The sequence below is a fragment of the Chrysochloris asiatica genome, unplaced genomic scaffold (genome assembly GCF_000296735.1).
Source record: "Chrysochloris asiatica unplaced genomic scaffold, ChrAsi1.0 scaffold00376, whole genome shotgun sequence".
Lineage (NCBI taxonomy): Eukaryota > Metazoa > Chordata > Mammalia > Afrosoricida > Chrysochloridae > Chrysochloris > Chrysochloris asiatica.
Genome location: NW_006408894.1, coordinates 226,544 through 245,919, shown reverse-complemented (window position 1 = coordinate 245,919; position 19,376 = coordinate 226,544). Strand labels below are relative to the sequence as shown.

General features: G+C 38.3%; 1 protein-coding gene across 1 annotated transcript in view; it reads left to right on the top strand.

The window, feature by feature from the left end:
* CP (ceruloplasmin (ferroxidase)) overlaps positions 1-19,376 on the top strand; it is a 91,994-nt gene that overhangs the window by 8,311 nt on the left and 64,307 nt on the right. Inside the window, exons 2-5 of the mRNA XM_006876360.1 lie at positions 5,370-5,617; positions 8,511-8,723; positions 12,332-12,505; positions 14,156-14,410. Coding sequence (XP_006876422.1) covers positions 5,370-5,617; positions 8,511-8,723; positions 12,332-12,505; positions 14,156-14,410 — 890 coding nt within the window. The remainder of the gene's footprint in view (positions 1-5,369; positions 5,618-8,510; positions 8,724-12,331; positions 12,506-14,155; positions 14,411-19,376) is intronic.

Genomic DNA, 19,376 nt, shown 5'->3' with positions numbered 1-19,376 from the left:
AAAACTGTTATTCTTGTTAAGGTCATCGAGTTGATTCTTACCCATAGCAACCCTGTATAGGGCTGCCAAGGAACAGCTGGTAAGTTTGAACCACTGACCTTTCGGTTCAAACTGATTTGCAGTCCAGTGCATTAACCCACAGCACCACACTAGGACTCCAAGGACTTTAGGCTAGGGAGATTATTCAGGTTTTGTTTGTTTTTGTTAAGTGCTAGCAAGTCAGTTCTGACTCATAGTGACCTGGTGTAGGGTTTCTGAGGCTTTGAATCTTCATGGGAGCAGAAAGCCTTACCTTTTTCCCTGCAGAGCAACTGGCAGGCTTGAACTGTGAACCTTATGGTTCGCAGTCCAGTGCTTATACCTAATGAAAGAGCAGGAGCACCTTTAAAAACTGAGTTCTCTGATGGGCAGAAGAGGAAGTAAGAAAGATTCAAAGTATGAGGGGATTTTATGCACTGTTACTAATTTGAAAACGGAGAAAGTCATTTGAGAAGGAATCACAGTGACCTGAGAAGCCAAGAAGCCCCATGTAATGCAAATGTATAATGAACTCATCTGCTAGCCAAAACTGTTGGAGGTTTGAGTCTACCTAGAAATACCTCAGAAGAAAGGCCTGGAGAAGTGCTTCTGAAAAATCCACCATTGAAAATGCTATGGAGCTCAGTTTTTCTCTGGCACACAAGGGGTGGCCAGAAGTCGGAATCAAGCCAGAAGGCAATGGATAACGGTAAGAAACTGAAAGAGGTCCCAGTTGTTTACCAGCAAACCTCAGAAATTTCAATCCTATAACCACAAGAAACAATGATATCAATAGCCGGAATGACGTTGGAATCACAGAACCACCAGGTGAATAGTTAGTTCAAGTGACATGTTGATTTCAGTCCTGGAAGACCCTGAGCAGAAGACAGAGGACCCAGCTGTCATTTCTTTTAAGCAATGGTGGTGGTTATGTGCTGTGGAGTCAGTTTCGGCACATAGTGACCCTGTCTAGGGTTTCTAAGGCTGTAAATCTTTACAGGAGCAGAAAGCCTCATCTTCTTCCCATGGAACTGCTGGTAGTTTCAAACTGCTGACCATGGGATTAGCAGCCTGAATCGTAACCACTACGCTACCAGAACTCCTTTCTTATAAAGCAATAGAAGACTAGTAATAGCACTATGTCTCAATTAAGAAGCTGAGGATGCAGAATGCAGAAACCATTCATCTATAATATCCAAATTTAACAGACTTGATGGCACTTAACTACAACTGTATGTTACTACTAGTGTAGCATTGTAAGATAAGCAGTGGACTGCTAACCATGTCAGCAGTTCAAACCCACCAGCTACTCCTTGGAAACCTTATGAATTGGAAGCTACGGCACTTAACAAAAACAACTGTATATTTAAACATAAACTAAGACCACAAGTAAATGCATGGGAACAAGTAGCATTTTTGTTATCTTACTAAGGCAATATAGGAGAGCACAGTGGCTCTGTGGGACAAGCACTGGACAGCATGGTTCAAGCCCACTAGCTACTCCATGGAAGAAAGATGAGACTCTGCTCCCACAGGATTTACAGTCTTGTAAACCCTACACAGAGTCTCTATGAGTCAGAATTGACTTAACAGCATGTAACAAGAAGGCAATATAATTTTTTTTTAAAACTCCTCTGCCACTACAAACTCACTTCTGGGTCTGATTCTTCCAGAAATTATACGAGTTGGCTTCTTTTAAAATGGGACAGGGGTAGGGGGGACAAGGGGATAAGAAAAGGGTATCACATTAGGTCACCACTAGTCTGTCAGTTTGTGGTACTGTTGTGGTCTAATTGTGGGTTTTGTATTGTGAGTTGCTGTGATTCTGAAAGCTATACCACCGGTATTTTAAATACCAGCAGGGTCACCCATGATGGATAGGTTTCAGATGAGATTCCAGACAAAGACAGACTAAAAGAAGGAGTGACGAACTATTTTTTATTCTTAATTCATTTGTTCTTACTTTCATTTTTGTTATTTTTTTCTTCTCTATACCTACCCCTCTTTTGTTTTTGTTGTTGTTGTTAAGTGCCATTGAGATAGTTCCAACTCAAAAAGACCCAGTATAGGGTTCCTGAGGAACCACTGGTGAGCTTGAACTGCTGATCTTGCAGTTCAAACCAACTTGCAGTCCAGCACATGAATCTGAGGCTCCACACTAGGACTCCTTTGTCTTTATAGTCATTACATTCTTTTTTTCTGGCTAATGCCTGTTTTTATTCATTGCTTTTCCTTACTATTATTTCTTTTCATTGTTGGTTCCTTGTTTGTTTATTCTTTTTTGCTTCCTTGTCAGTGGGGGGTACATTTTCTCTTTCCCATCCAACAGGAGACTGCAACCATGTCCAGACAGTCTATTTACAACCATGCACTTTACAGCTCCACCCACTGGGCAAGAGCCAGTACCAGCTCCTATACAACCTGATCAACAATAGATAGCAGCCAACACCAGCCAAATCCACCCTAAACTAAAGTCCATGAATGGTGAACGAGAATGGTGTATACACTTCTATTCCCTAACTATGCCCATAGGAGACAGTTGGTGACAGCCTAAGAACACACCAGTTTATAATCATCAGTTAAATACAAATATGACAACCACACAATGCCCTGGAGACAGCCGACAATTTTAGCTGGCACTAAGAAACAAGAGAGAGTAGCTCAAACCAATGATCATGATGCAGAGCTAGAAAATATTTCTAAGAAAGAAAATATAACTGAAAAAGAATTCAAAAGAATAATATTTTGATACCTTCAAAGGATGGATAGAAAGATGGAGGAAAGTAAGGAGAACACAGAAAAAACTTTAGAAGAATTCAGGAAAACACTACAAGATCAAATAGACAAATAAAATGCAAATTTTGAAACAATACAAAACCCACAATTAGACTAATATTAGACTAATATTAAAATCTCAGAAGTGGACAATACATTGAAAGGTCAAAAGAGTACATTTGAAGCAATGGAAGCCCAAATTAGTGAGCTTGAAGATAAATCTCTCAATAGTAGTATGCTAGAACAATCAGAAAAAAAAAAAAAGACAAAATCCAAAGAAAGCCTAAGAGTTATGTGAGACACCGTGAAGAGGGACAACTTAAAGGGGATCAGAATTCCAGAGCAAGAAGAGACAATAAAAATCACAGAGAAAACTGTCGAAGAGTTGTTGGAAGACAATTTCCCTAGCATCGTAAAAGATGAAAAGATAACCATTCAAGAAGCTGAATGAACCCTAAACAGTTTAGACCCTGAAAGAAAATCACCAAGACAAATCATAATCAAACTCTCCAAACCAAAGACAGGGAAAGAATCCTGTGGAAAAACAAAAGGTTACCTACAAAGGAGAACCAATAAGACTAAATTCTGATTTCTTAGCAGAAACCTTGCAGGCAAGAGGGCAATGGGATGAAAGAACAACATTGTCAACCAAGAATCATATAGCCAGCAAAGCTGTCCCTCAAATATAATGACAAAATTGGGACTTTCCTGATAAACAGAAATTAAAGGAATTTGTAATGGCCAGACCAATTTAACAAAAAATGCTAAGGGGTGTTCTTTGGATGGAGAACCAACAGCAGACAGCAACCTGAGATTACCATACATGACAATATCACCCAGAACTCAATCCAGATGTAGAAGTATTAAAAGTAAAACAAACCTACAAGACTGAAAATAGGGAGCCAGATATATAAATTTATAATGAAGGTAACTACAAAGCAAAAAGAAGGAATACTGTAGATACAGAACTTCCAAAAGGCAAGGAAGTCAAGTTGGTTTCAAGATACAACAGACTGTTTTTTAATAAATTATAGGGAAACCTCGAAGACAATGAATACACTTGCATATCAAAATTTTTAAAAGAGGGAAATCAGAAAGACATAGTACACATTAACACAAAAGAAATTAAAATGCAAAGAAACCCCATAAACAAAATTAATTCATTGCAGAAAATTATGTGGAACAAAGAAACCAGAAAACCAGAAAAAAACACACATCAATCAATTCATGCCTGTCGATAGTTACAATGAATGTAAATGGATTAAGTACACCAGTCTAGAGACAGAGAGAACAGAAAGGATAAGAAAACAGGATCCTTCAATATGCTGTCTACAAGAGACACATCATGGACTACTCAAAGTTGAAGAATAAGGATGAATCTGAGAAATACCTCACAACATGGATGAACCTGGAGGACATTATGCTGAGTGAAATTAGCCACAAAAAGACAAATATTGTATGAGATCAATGTTGTAAAAAGTAAAGAAAAAGTTTCTTGATAAAAGAAACTGTCTCTGATGGTTATGGGGCAGGTGACAGGGAAAATTATTCATGGGATACAGCATATATACATGTTAACATGAGTGATGAGGCAGGCAATATACAAGAGGGAAAGATGAAGGTATCAGGAGACACAGGGAAGAATGCAATTAATGTTAAAGAGAATAGAGGTTAAGTACTGTTAACCGTTGGTACATGGAAGGTACTACAATCATTGTAATGAAGATTAAACAATGTTTATTATTTATTGAATGTAAAACTGATGATCTGCTCTATAAATCTTCACTCAATTCACAATAAAAAATTTTTTTCAGTGTTTATAGAGACCTAGATGGCAGATATGTTGAGAAACAATAGCTTTGCATTTTGAACTCGGAGGTTCAAACCAACCTTGTGGCCCAATGCTTTAGCCTGTTGTTGTTGTTGTTGTTGTTGTTATGTACTGTGGAGTCGGTTCCGACTCATAGCGACTCTGTACAGGGTTTCCGTAGTCAGGAGGAATTTCATCAACCCAGGGACAATTTAAAACCAGAGGAAATTTTATAAGCCAAACACTGTTTATGTATAAATTCCAGCTTTGAATTTAGTGCTGATAAGAGAAATAAAAATGACAGAATTAATTTAGTATCAGTAATTTTACTTTATGGAAGAAAATAAAAAGTATATACATACACTTTGAAGTCTCAAATTCCATATTGTTTATAAATTCAAATTTCCAGTAGCTAAAAGAAATATACCATAGTAAGAATTGTCCTAATTGTTTCATCTTAAATTTTCACTTTAATTTTGTACTCTATTTCAATACTTTTTTTATGTTTTATATGAAAATCTTTGAGAAAATACTCTGGTCAAATGTACTCTATTTTCATGCCATCTTCACAGATGTTTCTTTGTATATAGCAGTTGTGGGACATCTCACTTAAAAAAGCAAAACTAACTACTAGCTCTCTACTTCATTTTTGGAGGCATCTTTAGAACAGACATTTAATATGATGCAATCATTCATTTCTCTGTCTTTAAAATGTTATCCCCAGAAGTGATAGGTTCTGATATAATTGTCTTCTTTTCCTTTGCAGAGAACATTCCAATAGCTATCTTCAAAATGGCCCGGATAGAATTGGAAGAGTGTATAAGAAGGCCCTTTATCTTCAGTACACAGATGAAACCTTTAGGACGATTATAGAAAAACCACTCTGGCTGGGGTTTTTAGGCCCTGTTATCAAAACTGAGACTGGAGATAAAGTTTTTGTACACTTAAAAAACTTTGCCACTAGACCCTATACTTTTCATTCACATGGAGTAACTTACTATAAAGAACATGAGGGTAAGTTTAGCTCAGGTTCCAGCTGAAAATTCCCTCTACTCTTCAGTTGTTTCTATTGTTATAACTTATCAGACTAAGGACACTCTCTGGACAAAAGCTACAACAATGGGATTTCACTCTAAAATTCATTAATAGGTATTTCATTTCATCCTAATAGTGATGCATTTCTTTTGGTTGTGCTTGTTTGTATGAAGTGTGAGTGTGATGGTATTTAGATCCTGAGTATCAGTGACAGCTGGGATTTCTACTGTCCAACTCCATTCCAGCCATATTGTGTGAAGAAGAGAAATGGGGAAGGTGCATTCAGGCCCTTCTAGAGAGAAGAGAAAAAAAAGACTCAAGAAAGTTGTCTTATCTCTAAAGCCATTGTCACCTCATATCTAAAACTTTGGAAAACTCTGTTCCAGCTAAGACTGATGAGTACTTGCATGCTTTAATTCAATAGTAGATGTGGCTAGATTATCCTAGGGTCATATTTGAGATACAATTAAACAAAAGGGCCATTTGCATGTACAACTCAGAAACCTTAAAGACAGTACACGAAGAACACGCTGTCTCACTGCTAATACTTGATGATGGTGATATTAAGAGATAATGCTTTGTTGCAGTTAGTAGCAAGGGCTTTGAAATTAATCGACCAAGATTCAAGTCCCAACCTTGATTTGGCTGAGTGACCTTGAGCAATTTCTTTAAATTCTCTGTGCATCCATTTCCTCATCTATAAAATAGGGACAAAGATAGTTAATAACAGCATAATAAATGTCAGTTATCATCATAAGTAAAAATGCAGAGGTCATGTTATAGCTCATTGAAATTATAAGGAATGTGTCTAGAAATAATACAAAATTATATTTGGTTAGTTATTAGTCTTTTTTTTAAGAGTGAATGTTTTGACCATATCTACTTTCATTTTTCTGGGCCAAGTGATTGATTACACTCATGTTATAAATGTTTGCCATATTATTTTTTAAATAATTTACTGGCATATTAATTCTTTCTAATTTTTAGCTATAATAATAGTATTGAGGTTGTTTTTTTCAAAAACAACATTCTTATCTCTTTTTTTGGTAAAGGTATTTCTTTACTTTTAAACAGGAGATAGTATATGGTATAGGAACCATTCTGCACCTAAGTAACTCTTTATTCTTAACATGTAAGTTTTCAGCTATTCCACTCTTTTCCATGGTTGCATGGTTTAAGAATAAACAAATATTTTTACCAAAATAGGAGATGAGAACTCTTTTTTGTTTTAGCCACAATACCATTATTATATGCTCCCCCCAACAAAACTCCATAAAATACTAAATCCGTATTTCATTGTGTAGATGGACACTATGCTTTATTTAATTAATGACGCATACTTCTGTTGTGTCTGGTCTTTTGCTCATTAGAAGCAATTCAACAATAAATATCCTCAACCATATAGTTTGTACTCGTGTGTGAGGATTTCACTGGGACTTATTCTAATTTGCAGTCAGCCGGTACATGCAGCTGTAATTCTGGTAGAACTTTGCAGATTTTCTTTCAGAGGGATTTGTCAGTCTACAAAGAGTTCTTATACTTTCTAGATACATATTCATGTATTTACAAACAAAAGGCTATGATATCTGGGATTTACTTTTTTTTTTTTTTAACTACTCCTTGGAGACTCTACCTTCCTCCACGCCCTCTGGATCTAGGCTCCCTCTTGAAAGCTTGTAAGCCAGTCACTTCTTGCCTTTGTAACCTCACCCCTCCCCCATTTTGGGTAACCAATGACCAACTTGCCCATCCCTGTCTACTCTGTGTATGGAGGGGGTGGTAATGGTCCTCATTGTAAAGATTTGTTCCCTCTTTTGAGCTACTGCATCCACAGGTGTAGGTCAAGTTCATCAAATTGTATCAGATTACTTTTTTCCCTCTTCTTTCTTCTTCTAGTTGAGCTCTGATCATTCAGCCATTGAAACCAGGTCAAGTGGGTATTATCTGTAAGTGTGGGTGTTCTTAAGCATATGCCTTCTTTTCTTATCAGCTGGACACTTCACTTTCCACTCTAGTCCTTTGTGGCTATGTCACTGACTCTAGGCCCAAGAGTCCCCAGGTCTTGCCACACTGCTAGGCAACCAGGTCTCCACAAGAGTCTATTAAATGTTGTAGGGCTTAGCTCTCAGCTTCATTGCTGTTTTTCCCTCACTTCCCCTTATCAGAGATGAACATGATTACCAATCAGAGCACATGTCTGCTGGTGAATTCTCATTGAGTCTTAAGTCTTGGAAGGGGGTTTGCCCTGAGGGAACCCAACCACTTGACTTGATATCTCCTGGTGAGCTGGGATTAACCTTTAAATAGCCTGACAGTTGTGAGGAAGAGAATTGGCAGAGGCAGAGATGAAACCAGATTGGCATCAAGTTGATAATTGTTGAATCTGGGTGATTGGGACATGGAGGTCATCATACAATCTCTCTACTTTTACATATGTTTAGACACTTCCAAAGTTTAAAGTAAAACAGAAGAGTTCCATGATTACTTTGTAAACATATCTTACATTATATAAGAATTTCAAATTATAGGAAAGCATAGATTATTTGCTCATCCTTTCATACCATGACCCCAAAGCAAAAATAGTTCTTTAAATTGTGAATCAAAAAGCCACTATGCTCCTCACATACGTATTAATTCTCCGTGAAGACTCAACCAAGTATAGAAAATATTAACATTTTCTATGAAGCTTCCAGACCCCCTAGTCATTAGCTTCTCATTCTACTGAGTTTAAATAGGATACCATTGCACCCTTATGAGGTCATATACTAAATGTTCAATAAGTGTTTAATGAGTGATTTAAGTTCATTCATTTATGCTCTCATTTAAGTTCAAACACATTCACTTTGTAACTTCATATCCTATTGCTTCCCAGGAGCCATCTACCCTGATAACACTACAGATTTTCAAAAAGCAGATGACAAAGTATATCCAGGTGAGCAGTACATGTATATATTGCATGCCAATGAAGAACAGAGCCCTGGAGAGGGAGACAGCAATTGTGTGACCAGGATTTATCATTCTCACATTGATGCTCCAAAAGATATTGCCTCAGGGCTCATCGGACCTCTAATCGTCTGTAAAAAAGGTACATTTCTGATCATTTTTCATAATATATGACCAAAAATAAGACAGTTCATATGTTAAATGTGTCTTTTGTGTTGGGATTGAGACAATAAGATAAAGAGATGCTGAGGCTAGGGAAAAAAAAAGAGTGGCAAGGCAAGGTGAAGGGCTAAATGGCGCATTCATAAGGGAAAACCACCAGTGAATTTTGCTGCGAGAAATATGGAAATGCAAGCTACACTAAGGATGGAGCTGGAAGATATTATGCATAGTGAAAGAAGTCAATCACAAAAGGATAATTATTGTATGACCACACTTATATAAAAAGATAGGAAACTGCAAATATAAATAAAGTTTATTAGTGGTTACCAGGGACAAGAGGGAGAGGGCAAGGGGGGTTTAATGATAATGGAACTAGCCAACTGATTAAGGGTATGGTTGCACAGCTGATTATTATAATTGCTGTTAATGAGTTGCCCACCTGTAAAAAGTAGATTGGCAAAAGTTGTGTGCTAGATATATTTTCAACAACAAGAATAGTTGCAAAGACTGCTTATATGTAACTAAAAACAAATCATGGGATTTAGTTTCTTGGTTTGGAGGTGTAGGGTCATGATTTCATGGGGCTTTCTAGTTAATTGAACTAATAACATGTTTAGTTCTTCAATTCTCCCTGCATGTTTGATAAGTAGTGTTTGGAGTCTTAAAAAGTTTTCAAGAGACCATCCAGAACACGGTTGGTCTCTATTCACCTAGAGCAATAGAGGAAGGAGAAATAGGAATAAAAGGAGGGTATGGAATGTATGCAAATTTCTTCCATGAGCAACTACCTTCTTTGAGACCAGAAGAAATGGATGGTGCTAGACATTTTGAACAAAGATTTTATGGAAGAATTTTGATCAATAGGGGGGAAATACAGAATGGAATTTCAACTTTTCATAGACTCTGAAATTTATGGAGTTAGGCAGTTTAGACGAATCCCTGAAATTATTGCCCTGAGACAATCTTTTAGCCTTGAACCAAAAATATACCCTGCAGTCTTCTTAAAATCATGTTTAGATTATTAGCAAAACTAAACCTTGAAGTCTTAAAACAATAGTTTAGTTGATCTAGTAAAAAATGCCTGCTTTGAGCATTATGCTCTCTTAAGCATTATCTATATGGGATCATATAAGTGAAGAGGACTTGAAACATTTACTTATGAAGATCAAAGAGCACAGCCTTCGGTATGGATTGCATCTCAATGTCAAGAAAACAAAAATCCTCACCACTGGACCAATAAACAACATTCTTATCAATGGAGAAAAGATTGAAGTTGTCAAAGACTTCATTCTTCTTGGATCAACTGTCAACACTCATGGAAGCAGCAGTCAAGAGATCAGACGACGCATTGCATTGGACAAATCTGCTGCACAGGAACTTTTTAAAGAATTGAAGAGCAGAGATGTCAGTTTGAGGACTAAGGTGTGTCTGACCCAAGCCATGGTATTTTCAATAACCTCATATGGATGCGAAAGCTGGACAGTGAATAAGGAAGATCGTAGAAAAATTGATGTCTTTGAGTTGTGGTGTTGGAGGAGAATACTGAAAGTGCCATGGACTGCCCAAAGAACCAATAGATCCATTTTGGAAGAAGTGCAGCCAGAGTGCTCCTTGGAGGCCAAGATGGCTATGCTTCGTCTCTCATACTTTGGACATATTGTCAGGAGGGAACAGTCGCTGGAGAAGGATGTCATGCTGGGTAAGATGGAGGGTCAGAGAAAAAGAGGAAGACCCCCAAGGAGATGGATCAGCCAGGTGGCATCATGGATGGCGTCAAGTGTGGCAGCGGTAGTGAGGTTGGCCCAGGATTGGACAGTGTTTCGTTCTGCTGTGCATGGGGTCGCTATGAGTTGGTTCCGACTCGATGGCACCTGACAACAATATGGGATCAGAGTGACAACAGCAACTTGAAAGATTAAATAGGAACCTTAGGAGGCGGTGCATTTATGGTAATGAGGGAGGAACAACTCAGGAAAGAAGGGTATGAATGATGGCACAATTTGAAGAATATACTCAGTGCCACTGAATGTACATGTAGAAACTCATATTGGCGTATCTTTTGCTATGTATAAGAAACCTTGGTGGTGCAGTGAGTTAAGCACTGGACTGCTAACCACAAGGTTGGCAGTTCAAAGCCACCAACTACTCCATAGAAGAAAGATGAGGCTTTCTGCTCCAGTGAAGATTTATAGACTCAGAAACCCCCAGCAGCTTCTACTTTACCTTGCAGTGTCACTATGAGTCAGAATTGACTCCAAGGCAGTGGGTAGTGGGTTATTTGTTATATTTACTCCCAACAACAAAATAAATAAATAAAACTTAAAGAAAACAATGTATGGAGAGAGGTTTGCTGTATCTAATTTCCAACAGTAGTGACTAAAGACATGAATGATTCCAACGAATGTGATCACTTTGGTGGCACTCTATGGTTGTATTGGTAAATAAATCAATAAGCAGAAAAAAACACACAGAAAAAGCCCACACAAAAAGCCTACACAGAAAAAATAAACATACACAAGTTAAGGTTAGGTTAGGGTTAGAGTTAAGGTCAGGGCTTGTTGTTGTTAGGTACTGTCAAAACCGTTCCAACTCAAAGCGACCCTATGCACAATAAAGTGAAACGTTGTCCAGTACTCACAATTGTTATGTTTGAACCCATTGCTGCTGCCCCTGTGCCAATCCATCTCGTTGGGGTCTTCCTCTTTTTTGCTGACCCTCCACTTTACCAAGCATGATGTCCTTCTTGAGGGGCGGCTCCGTCCTGAAAATTATGTTACAAGTATGAGAGATAAAGTCTCACCATCCTTACTTCTAAGGTGTATTCTGGCAGTCCTTCTAACACAGATCTGGCAGTCTATGGTACTTTTAACATTCTTCTTCAACACCATAACTCAAATACATTAATTCTTCTACATACTCCTTATTCATTGTTCAACTTTCACATGTATATGTTATTGTTAAGTGCCATTCATAGTGACCCTATATAGGGTTTCCCAGGAGCGGCTGGTGAGTTTGAATCATCAACCTTACAGTTTAAACTAGCCTTGAGGTCAAGTGATTATCAAGTGTTAAATTCCAATTCATAGTGACCCTATATAGGGTTTCCCAGGAGCAGCTGGTGAGTTTGAATCATCAACCTTACAGTTTAAACTAGCCTTGAGGTCAAGTGATTATCTTATGGCGCCATACCAGGACTCCGTAACACTACTGAAAATACCATGGTGTGAGTCAGGCTAATCTTAGTCCTCAAACTGATATATTTGAATTTTCATTATGTATATCACAGTAGAGCATTTTCTGTATGGGCTTTTTGTGTGGGCTTTTTTAATGGGTGCTTTTTCCCTAGAATCATAATAGTTATGTGGTCAGTGGACATTCAGATATATGAGTGTCTCCCAAGCTCAGGGATACTGAACATGGATGCTCTTAAGTGTTTCCACACAGGGATAACTGATGAAGGTTCGTGGGTTATTAAGAAAACAAATACTAAATTAAAAAATATATACAAATCAGTTGAAAACATACACCAAAACTAACACTAAAAAGTAATCTCTATATTATAAAATGTATAATATATTTTCACTTCAGATTCTCTGGATAAAGAAAAAGAAAAAGATATTGACCAAGAATTTGTGGTAATGTTTTCTGTGGTGGATGAAAATTTCAGCTGGTACCTAGAAGATAACATTAAAACTTACTGCTCAGAACCAGAAAAGGTTGACAAAGACAACGAAGACTTCCAGGAGAGTAACAGGATGTACTGTAAGATTACAGAACACATGTTCATTTTGCTTTTTTCTTGATCCAAATAATTCTTCTAAGCTTCTCCCTCACGTGTTTCTAATCTGTGTTACTGATAACAAAGTGTATTACATGTGCAACTTGGTATTCAACTGGTCAGGTTAAATCCCAACTCTAAACCAAATAAAGCCACTTATTCCCTAACTAGTAAGGCAAAAAGTTGTTCCCAAACTGATAAGGCTAAAACAACATTATCAATAATTTATGGTTTAATAGGTATGTCTGTTTATACGTATATATTTATTTATCATTGACCTCACTCTAAAAATTATCTGATACAGCCTAAAATTAGTAAATTAAGACTATATTACAAAGCATCTAATTAAATTTTAGAAAATAGCTCAAATTGTTAGTTCTGCAAAGTATTCTTTTTAAATACTGCACTGTCCTTTACTATCCCTCCTACCCTACATCATTCTTATTTATAGTTTACTTTATTTCTTCTAGAAATACGGTCTTTACAGCCTACTGTCTGAATTCTCAGACACAAAATAATGAGCTTAGTCTGGACATCTATCACTCAGAATTTGCATGAAAAATTAACCCTTAATTTGAACTATATACATGAATATAGTTTTGTGGGGTTTTTTTGGTTTGTGTTTACCTTTTTTCAAAACACCCTTCACAGGAAACTGAGAACACAAATAAAAATATCTGTCCTACGAAAGCAGAAAAACAAACTAACAAGTATGGATATTTGTTCTCAATGTTTGCTTTCAATTGGCTAAAGAATTCTCTTTCCATATTTAATCCTGCTCTGTTATGCAATAATAGACATTAGATAAAAAAGATATTCTAGTCTGGAGGTGCCTGGCTGGGTACCATTGTATCATCTTAGGCATTCAGGGTTCTTCCTAAAGCCAATTTCCATCTTACCTCTAGAGTGACCCAGTTTGAACAGCGACACATGGGTATCAGACACCTTTGATTTCTCTGTGGCTTTGGTTCCTGCTCTCCTTCACCCACATTTTCCCTTTTCCTCCTCCATTTCTCTTCCAGTCAAGCCTTCCAATTCAAACCCAAACAAAACATTTCCTGTATTCTTATTGTAAAAGTAATACATATTCATTGTAGAAAATTAATTGGAAAAATTATGAAAAGAAAAAAAAATTATAGTACTCAATAAACCTTTGGTCTTTTTTCTACGTACTAGATTTTTTATATAAGAGGGGAATTCAAAAAGCTCTGGAAGCAATGAAACTAAAGATAATTGAAATTTTTTTAATGAATTTCTTGAAGTCCCCTTGTACACACATGTGTATGTATATATATGCACATGCTGTATCTAGAGATATACACACAGACATATCAATGATGTGTGCGTAGTTTTAACAAATAGAGAAAATAGAATTTCATCTCCAGAATTGTGTTCATCTGTTGGTATTGTGTTGGTAAGAATCCTGAAATTGAATTCAGGTTCAACAGAAAAGAATGTGGCAATTGATTGATTATCAATGTCTGATATGTCTAATGTGGAGGGAGGAATGGCAGGCAGAACCATGAGGGACAGGTACTTCCCATTCCAAATTAATTCTGTGCCTGTAAAAGTTATTATCATTTTCTAAAGTGCCAATACCTATTAGTCACAAACCCCTTGCTCTTGATTCACAGCTGTGAATGGATACACTTTTGGAAGTCTCCCAGGACTCACCATGTGTGCAGAAGACAGAGTGAAATGGTATCTTTTTGGTATGGGCAATGAAGTTGATGTGCATGCTGCTTTCTTTCGTGGACAAGCATTGACTAATAAGAACTACCGTGTTGATACAATCAATCTCTTTCCTGCTACACTTTTTGATGCATTTATGGTGGCCCAGAACCCTGGAGAATGGATGCTTAGCTGTCAGAATTTAAACCATCTCAAAGGTAAGCCATCTTTATCTGAAATTAGCTCTACATCTGAGTTACACTGTTGATTGGGCATCAGAATTGAAAAGTCAAAAATATCTTTAGAAGAATCTGAACTTTGAACTGGTTACTCAATTTTATTCCTATGATGGCCCATGTCATAATGTAGTAAAAAGACTGAAACGTTTATAAAAATATACTAATTTCTGGAAAAGAACTATTGGTCCTGAAAGGATAGTTCAGTATATAATTTCTCAACTTTCCAAAATACCACAATATTGTAAAAACTAAAAGATTTGTATTTTATGTAGAAAAGAAGCCTATTTTTACAATTGGTTCTATCAAGTATAACCAACGTTGTTCTTTATTTGAGCCCAGCTGTTCTGTGGTTCAGTTTAGTAAGCCCACTGTCACTAGGTCAATTCCAACTCAAAGTGACCCTGTCTATGGTTTCTGAGGCTGTAACTTTTTATGGAAGCAGAAAGCCTCATCTTTCTCCAGAGGAGTGGCTGATGGATGTGAACTACCAACCGTGAGGTTAGCAGTCCAGTGCTTATTCTACAGCATCACCATGACTCTTAGGACTTGAAAAACATTAGTTTACAGTATTGTTCACCTGAAGAAATTAAATTTAACTTAGGTCTTTGTAGAGTATGGGTATGTTAATTTGGCATTCAAACATAATCTCAACTATCAAATACAACCAGGTCAGTGGGGTACAGGAGGGGGGCAGTACAAAACAGTGGCAGAGTCAGTTGTCTCATAATGTCCCTCTTACAACAAAGACCCAAGAAAACAAGTGAATTGTATATAAATGACAACTTTGCAATCCTGAGCATCAAAGGCAAGGCTGAAGAAATGGACCAAGTAGCAAGGAGAAGGAAAGATTATAAAAAACAGAGGACGTCCTGCCAATCGAACCTGCACAGCATGACCATATTAATACAAAACAAGTCACACTCCCAACCCAAATCCCCATCGCCTAGGCATGCAAGCAGGAGCAACAATGCAACCACATCCAAAGTCAAGAAGGAGTATCCCCACACTGAGAAAGTTAAGTGTTCTTCCCCATGCTAAAGGTCTGCAGATGTGTGGTGGCCCCTACCCTCCTCATCCATCCACTCCTGCACTTGATCATGGTCCAGCAGCACCCACCACCACCTCACTTCCTGAGCTGGGCCCACGAACCAGTGGCACTTACCTTTTTGCTCAGCCATTTATGATGGGGACCCCATAGATTGGTGGCAATGGTCTTTCCATCTAACCATCTGGGCTAGGGGCTCATGGAAAGGTAGTATTTGCTCCTACACCCAGTTACTTACACCAGGAGCCCATAAGCCTACTGGTCCACTCAGCAACTGGTACCAAGTTTCCACAAACCAGAGGTATCAGCTCCTACAGCCAGCACCAACACCGGAGGCCCATAGACCAACCAGTGGTGCCTCCTACTTCTTCCTGGAAACTGTGCCAAGGGCCCAAGGACCAGAGGCATGCCCTTCCCTATATTACATTCTAATGGACAGGGATACGCCCTCCTAGTAGGTACCTATAGACTGGTAGCATCTCCCCTGCATCAGTCTTGAGCCATACTCCTTATAACTCTGATTGTACCTGCTCCAACCATCCCCATGCAGCCCTACCCACCCAGGACAACAGTGAGTGTTTCTATTTCATCTTTCTACCCAGTTACTGACAACTCAGGCACCCTTCCCCCAAACACCCAGCAACTGACAGTGCACACACAATACCTCACCCAAGGACCAGTGATCAACCGATGCAGCACCTCATCAGCAACTCCAGCTACATTCTCAACTGCCTTATGGGACCAATGCACAGAGACCCATGGTCACACACCCAACCACCGTCAGATCCTCCACAAGACAGATAACAAGAGCTCCAGAGCAGCCAAAGTAGTACACTTGACCCACATACTTGGATATGTCAAAACAAACAAACCACAAATCAGAAGGCAGAAAATAAACATAAACAAACATAATAGTGCCTTAAAGCCTCAGAGAAAAAAGACAATCTCAAATCACATAAAGAAACAAGACAAGATGGCACCAGCATATGACTAAAATAAAGAATGGGAAGACATTTCAGAAGAAGAAATGATAATGGAACTACCTAATAAAGGAATTCAAAAGACTAATATATTGGAGTCTCTAAGGGACCAAGGAAAATGTAGACAAAGCAATAGAGAATCCAGCAAAACAATAAAAGACCAAAATGACAAAACAAATAGGCAATCAAAAACCATACAGAAACAGCAACTAGAAATCAAAAAGATTAACAAATTAACTTCAGAAATAGACAACTCAATAGAAAGACAAGAAGCAGAATTGAATCAATTGAAAACAGAATTAGCAAAATAGAGTATGATTTCCTTGACACTAATTTGTTTGACAGGAAAAAAAAAATTTTTTTTCAGAAGGTTTAAGAATTATGCAGGGGGAAGGAGGCCGAAGAACAAGTTACATAGGGGAACAGTGAGCCAGGTTTGTATGGCCTAAGTGGGAAAGAGGTAAATAGTGATGCATGTTCAACCTTGGGACAACAGGGCTCTGGGATACCGGGATCTAGGGGTATGAAGAGGGGAAATAATACTAAAATGCTTGACTGTCTTATGAATATTGGTTTCCCTTGCCTACTATTGTAAAATAGACACTTGAGTGGGATAGAAAGGAATGTTGGGAAACATGATTACAGAAAAATTGTAAGCCTGTCTTGAGCCTATAACTGATTGGAACACCTAAAAGGGCTTCTAGAACTTGCCAAGTGAAATAGGCCTCTTGCAAAGCCTTTGCAGAGTATAGGACCTTAGGTGGCATCCTGAGTCCCATCCAGAACCTTATGAGGTGGGACATTCCCACTAGTAAGGACAAGCAGACCAGCCTGGAACAGCTAGAGTGACAGAAGATACATCTTCAAAGAAAGATCATCAGGAAAAAACCCTAAACAAAAATGTCAACATGACTGGCTACTACAAGAATAAGCAAGCTGTTTGCCAGGAAACCATCAAGGCAAGCAATCAAGTTCCTTCAGGACAAACTCCCCTCTAAGATTGAAACTCAAAGGGAACACACAAACAGGCATGTAAGTTTGCTGGTGACCACATTGGTTTCCTGGCGAGTGGAAGAGGGAGAAAGGAAGCAATGACGAAATGGGCTGAATTCAACCCCAGTCCATTGTTTCCTGTTGACCTGGAGATGAGAAAGAGAAGAGGAAGGGCTGGTTGGTCCAAAGTGTGGTGAGACCTGAGGACACTTACGCCCATGAACAAGGACATAGCCACAGAGGGCTAGAGCTGAGAGTGAAGCATCCAGCTGATATGAAGTGAGGGGAGATGCACAAGAACACCCAAATTTGCAGACAGTACACAATTGACCTAGCCTCGAGGGCTTGATAATCAAAACTCAACTAGAGGAAGATTAGAAAAAAAAAAAAAAATTTTTTTTTTCCATAAAGGAAACAAAGGTAAATTGCTACAACTTGATGAACCTGACCTATACTCATAGAGGTAGTAACTCTAAATATCAACAGAGAGGGAAGGAGTCTTCGCATGAAGTTTCAATGCTATCCCGTCTGTACACAGGATAGATAGGGATGGGCAACTTAAACATTGGCTACATAAAATGAGGGGACAATAAAGGCATGAAGTGACTGGCTTACAAGGTTTCAAGAGGGAGTTTAGTTTAAGAGTATGGGGATGGGAGGAAGAAAGAGTCCCCACTGAATAGTTTTCATCGTGTCTAGATGGGGCTGGTGGAAAGAGATGGGGATAAGATTCATATGATTCAATAGTGAATAATTGTTATCATGACTAATTGCAACTGTCACAATTGTAAAGGTAGAAGTTTTGTAACAAAAACAGGGGAGTGGTTAATATTACAGTCCAAAAACCGAGGACCCCTAGGACGATCAAGGAAGAAGTGCACAAGCATAATGCAGAACCTTATCCAGAGAAGCAGCGATGCCAGAGACAGAGGAAGAGATGGGGTCATGGAGAGTAGGAGCAGCTGAGGATTCTAGATTCATGGGAAGAGAGGGACTAAGCTGGTGGCCAAGAGGCAGATTTGCAGAATGTGCCCTTTGGAGGTGTAAATTATTATATATGCATGAATGTTTAGTTTAAAAAAAAAAACAAAAGCTTAAATGGATAGAAATACTGTTAACTGATGGTACATGAAGGGGATTATAATCATTGTAATGAAACAAGGTATATGATTTATTAAATGTAAAACTGATGATCTGCCCTGTAAACTTTCACTGAAAACACAATAAAAACCTTAAAAAAAAAAAAGAACTATGCAGGACATTATAGGAGGAAATTTTTACACACGATCGGAATTCCAGAACAAGAAGAGACCAAAGAACTACAATAACAACACAGAATTATTGAAGATTAGCTAGCAAACAAGAGTCCTGGTGTGGTGCTGTGGGATAATGCACTGGGCTTTAAGGTCAGTTTGAACCACAAGGTTGGTGTTTCCAGTTCATCAGCTGTTCCTCAGAAACCCTGTGTACAGGGTTGCTATAAGTTGGAACTGACTTGAAGGCACTTAACAATAACAACAATATCATGAAAGATGAGAAAATATCCATACAAGAAACTCAAATATAACCTGGGTCAAGAAGGACTCACATGACAGGTGTATAGCCATTTTGTGTGAAAGAACAGTAACAGGGCTGTTGTTGTTGTCGTTAGGTGCCATCAAGTCGGTACCGACTCATAGCGACCTTATTCACAGCAGAACGAAACACTGCTGGATCCTGGGCCAACCTTACTACTGTTGCCATGCTTGAGTCCATTGATGCTGCCACTTGGCCAATACTTCTCGTTGGGGGTCTTCCTCTTTTTCTCTGACCCTCCACCTTACCAAACATGATATCCTTCTCCAGCGACTGCTCCCTCTTGACAACATGTCTGAAGTATGAGAGATGAAGTATGGCCACCTTGGCCTCCAAGGACACTCTGGTTGCA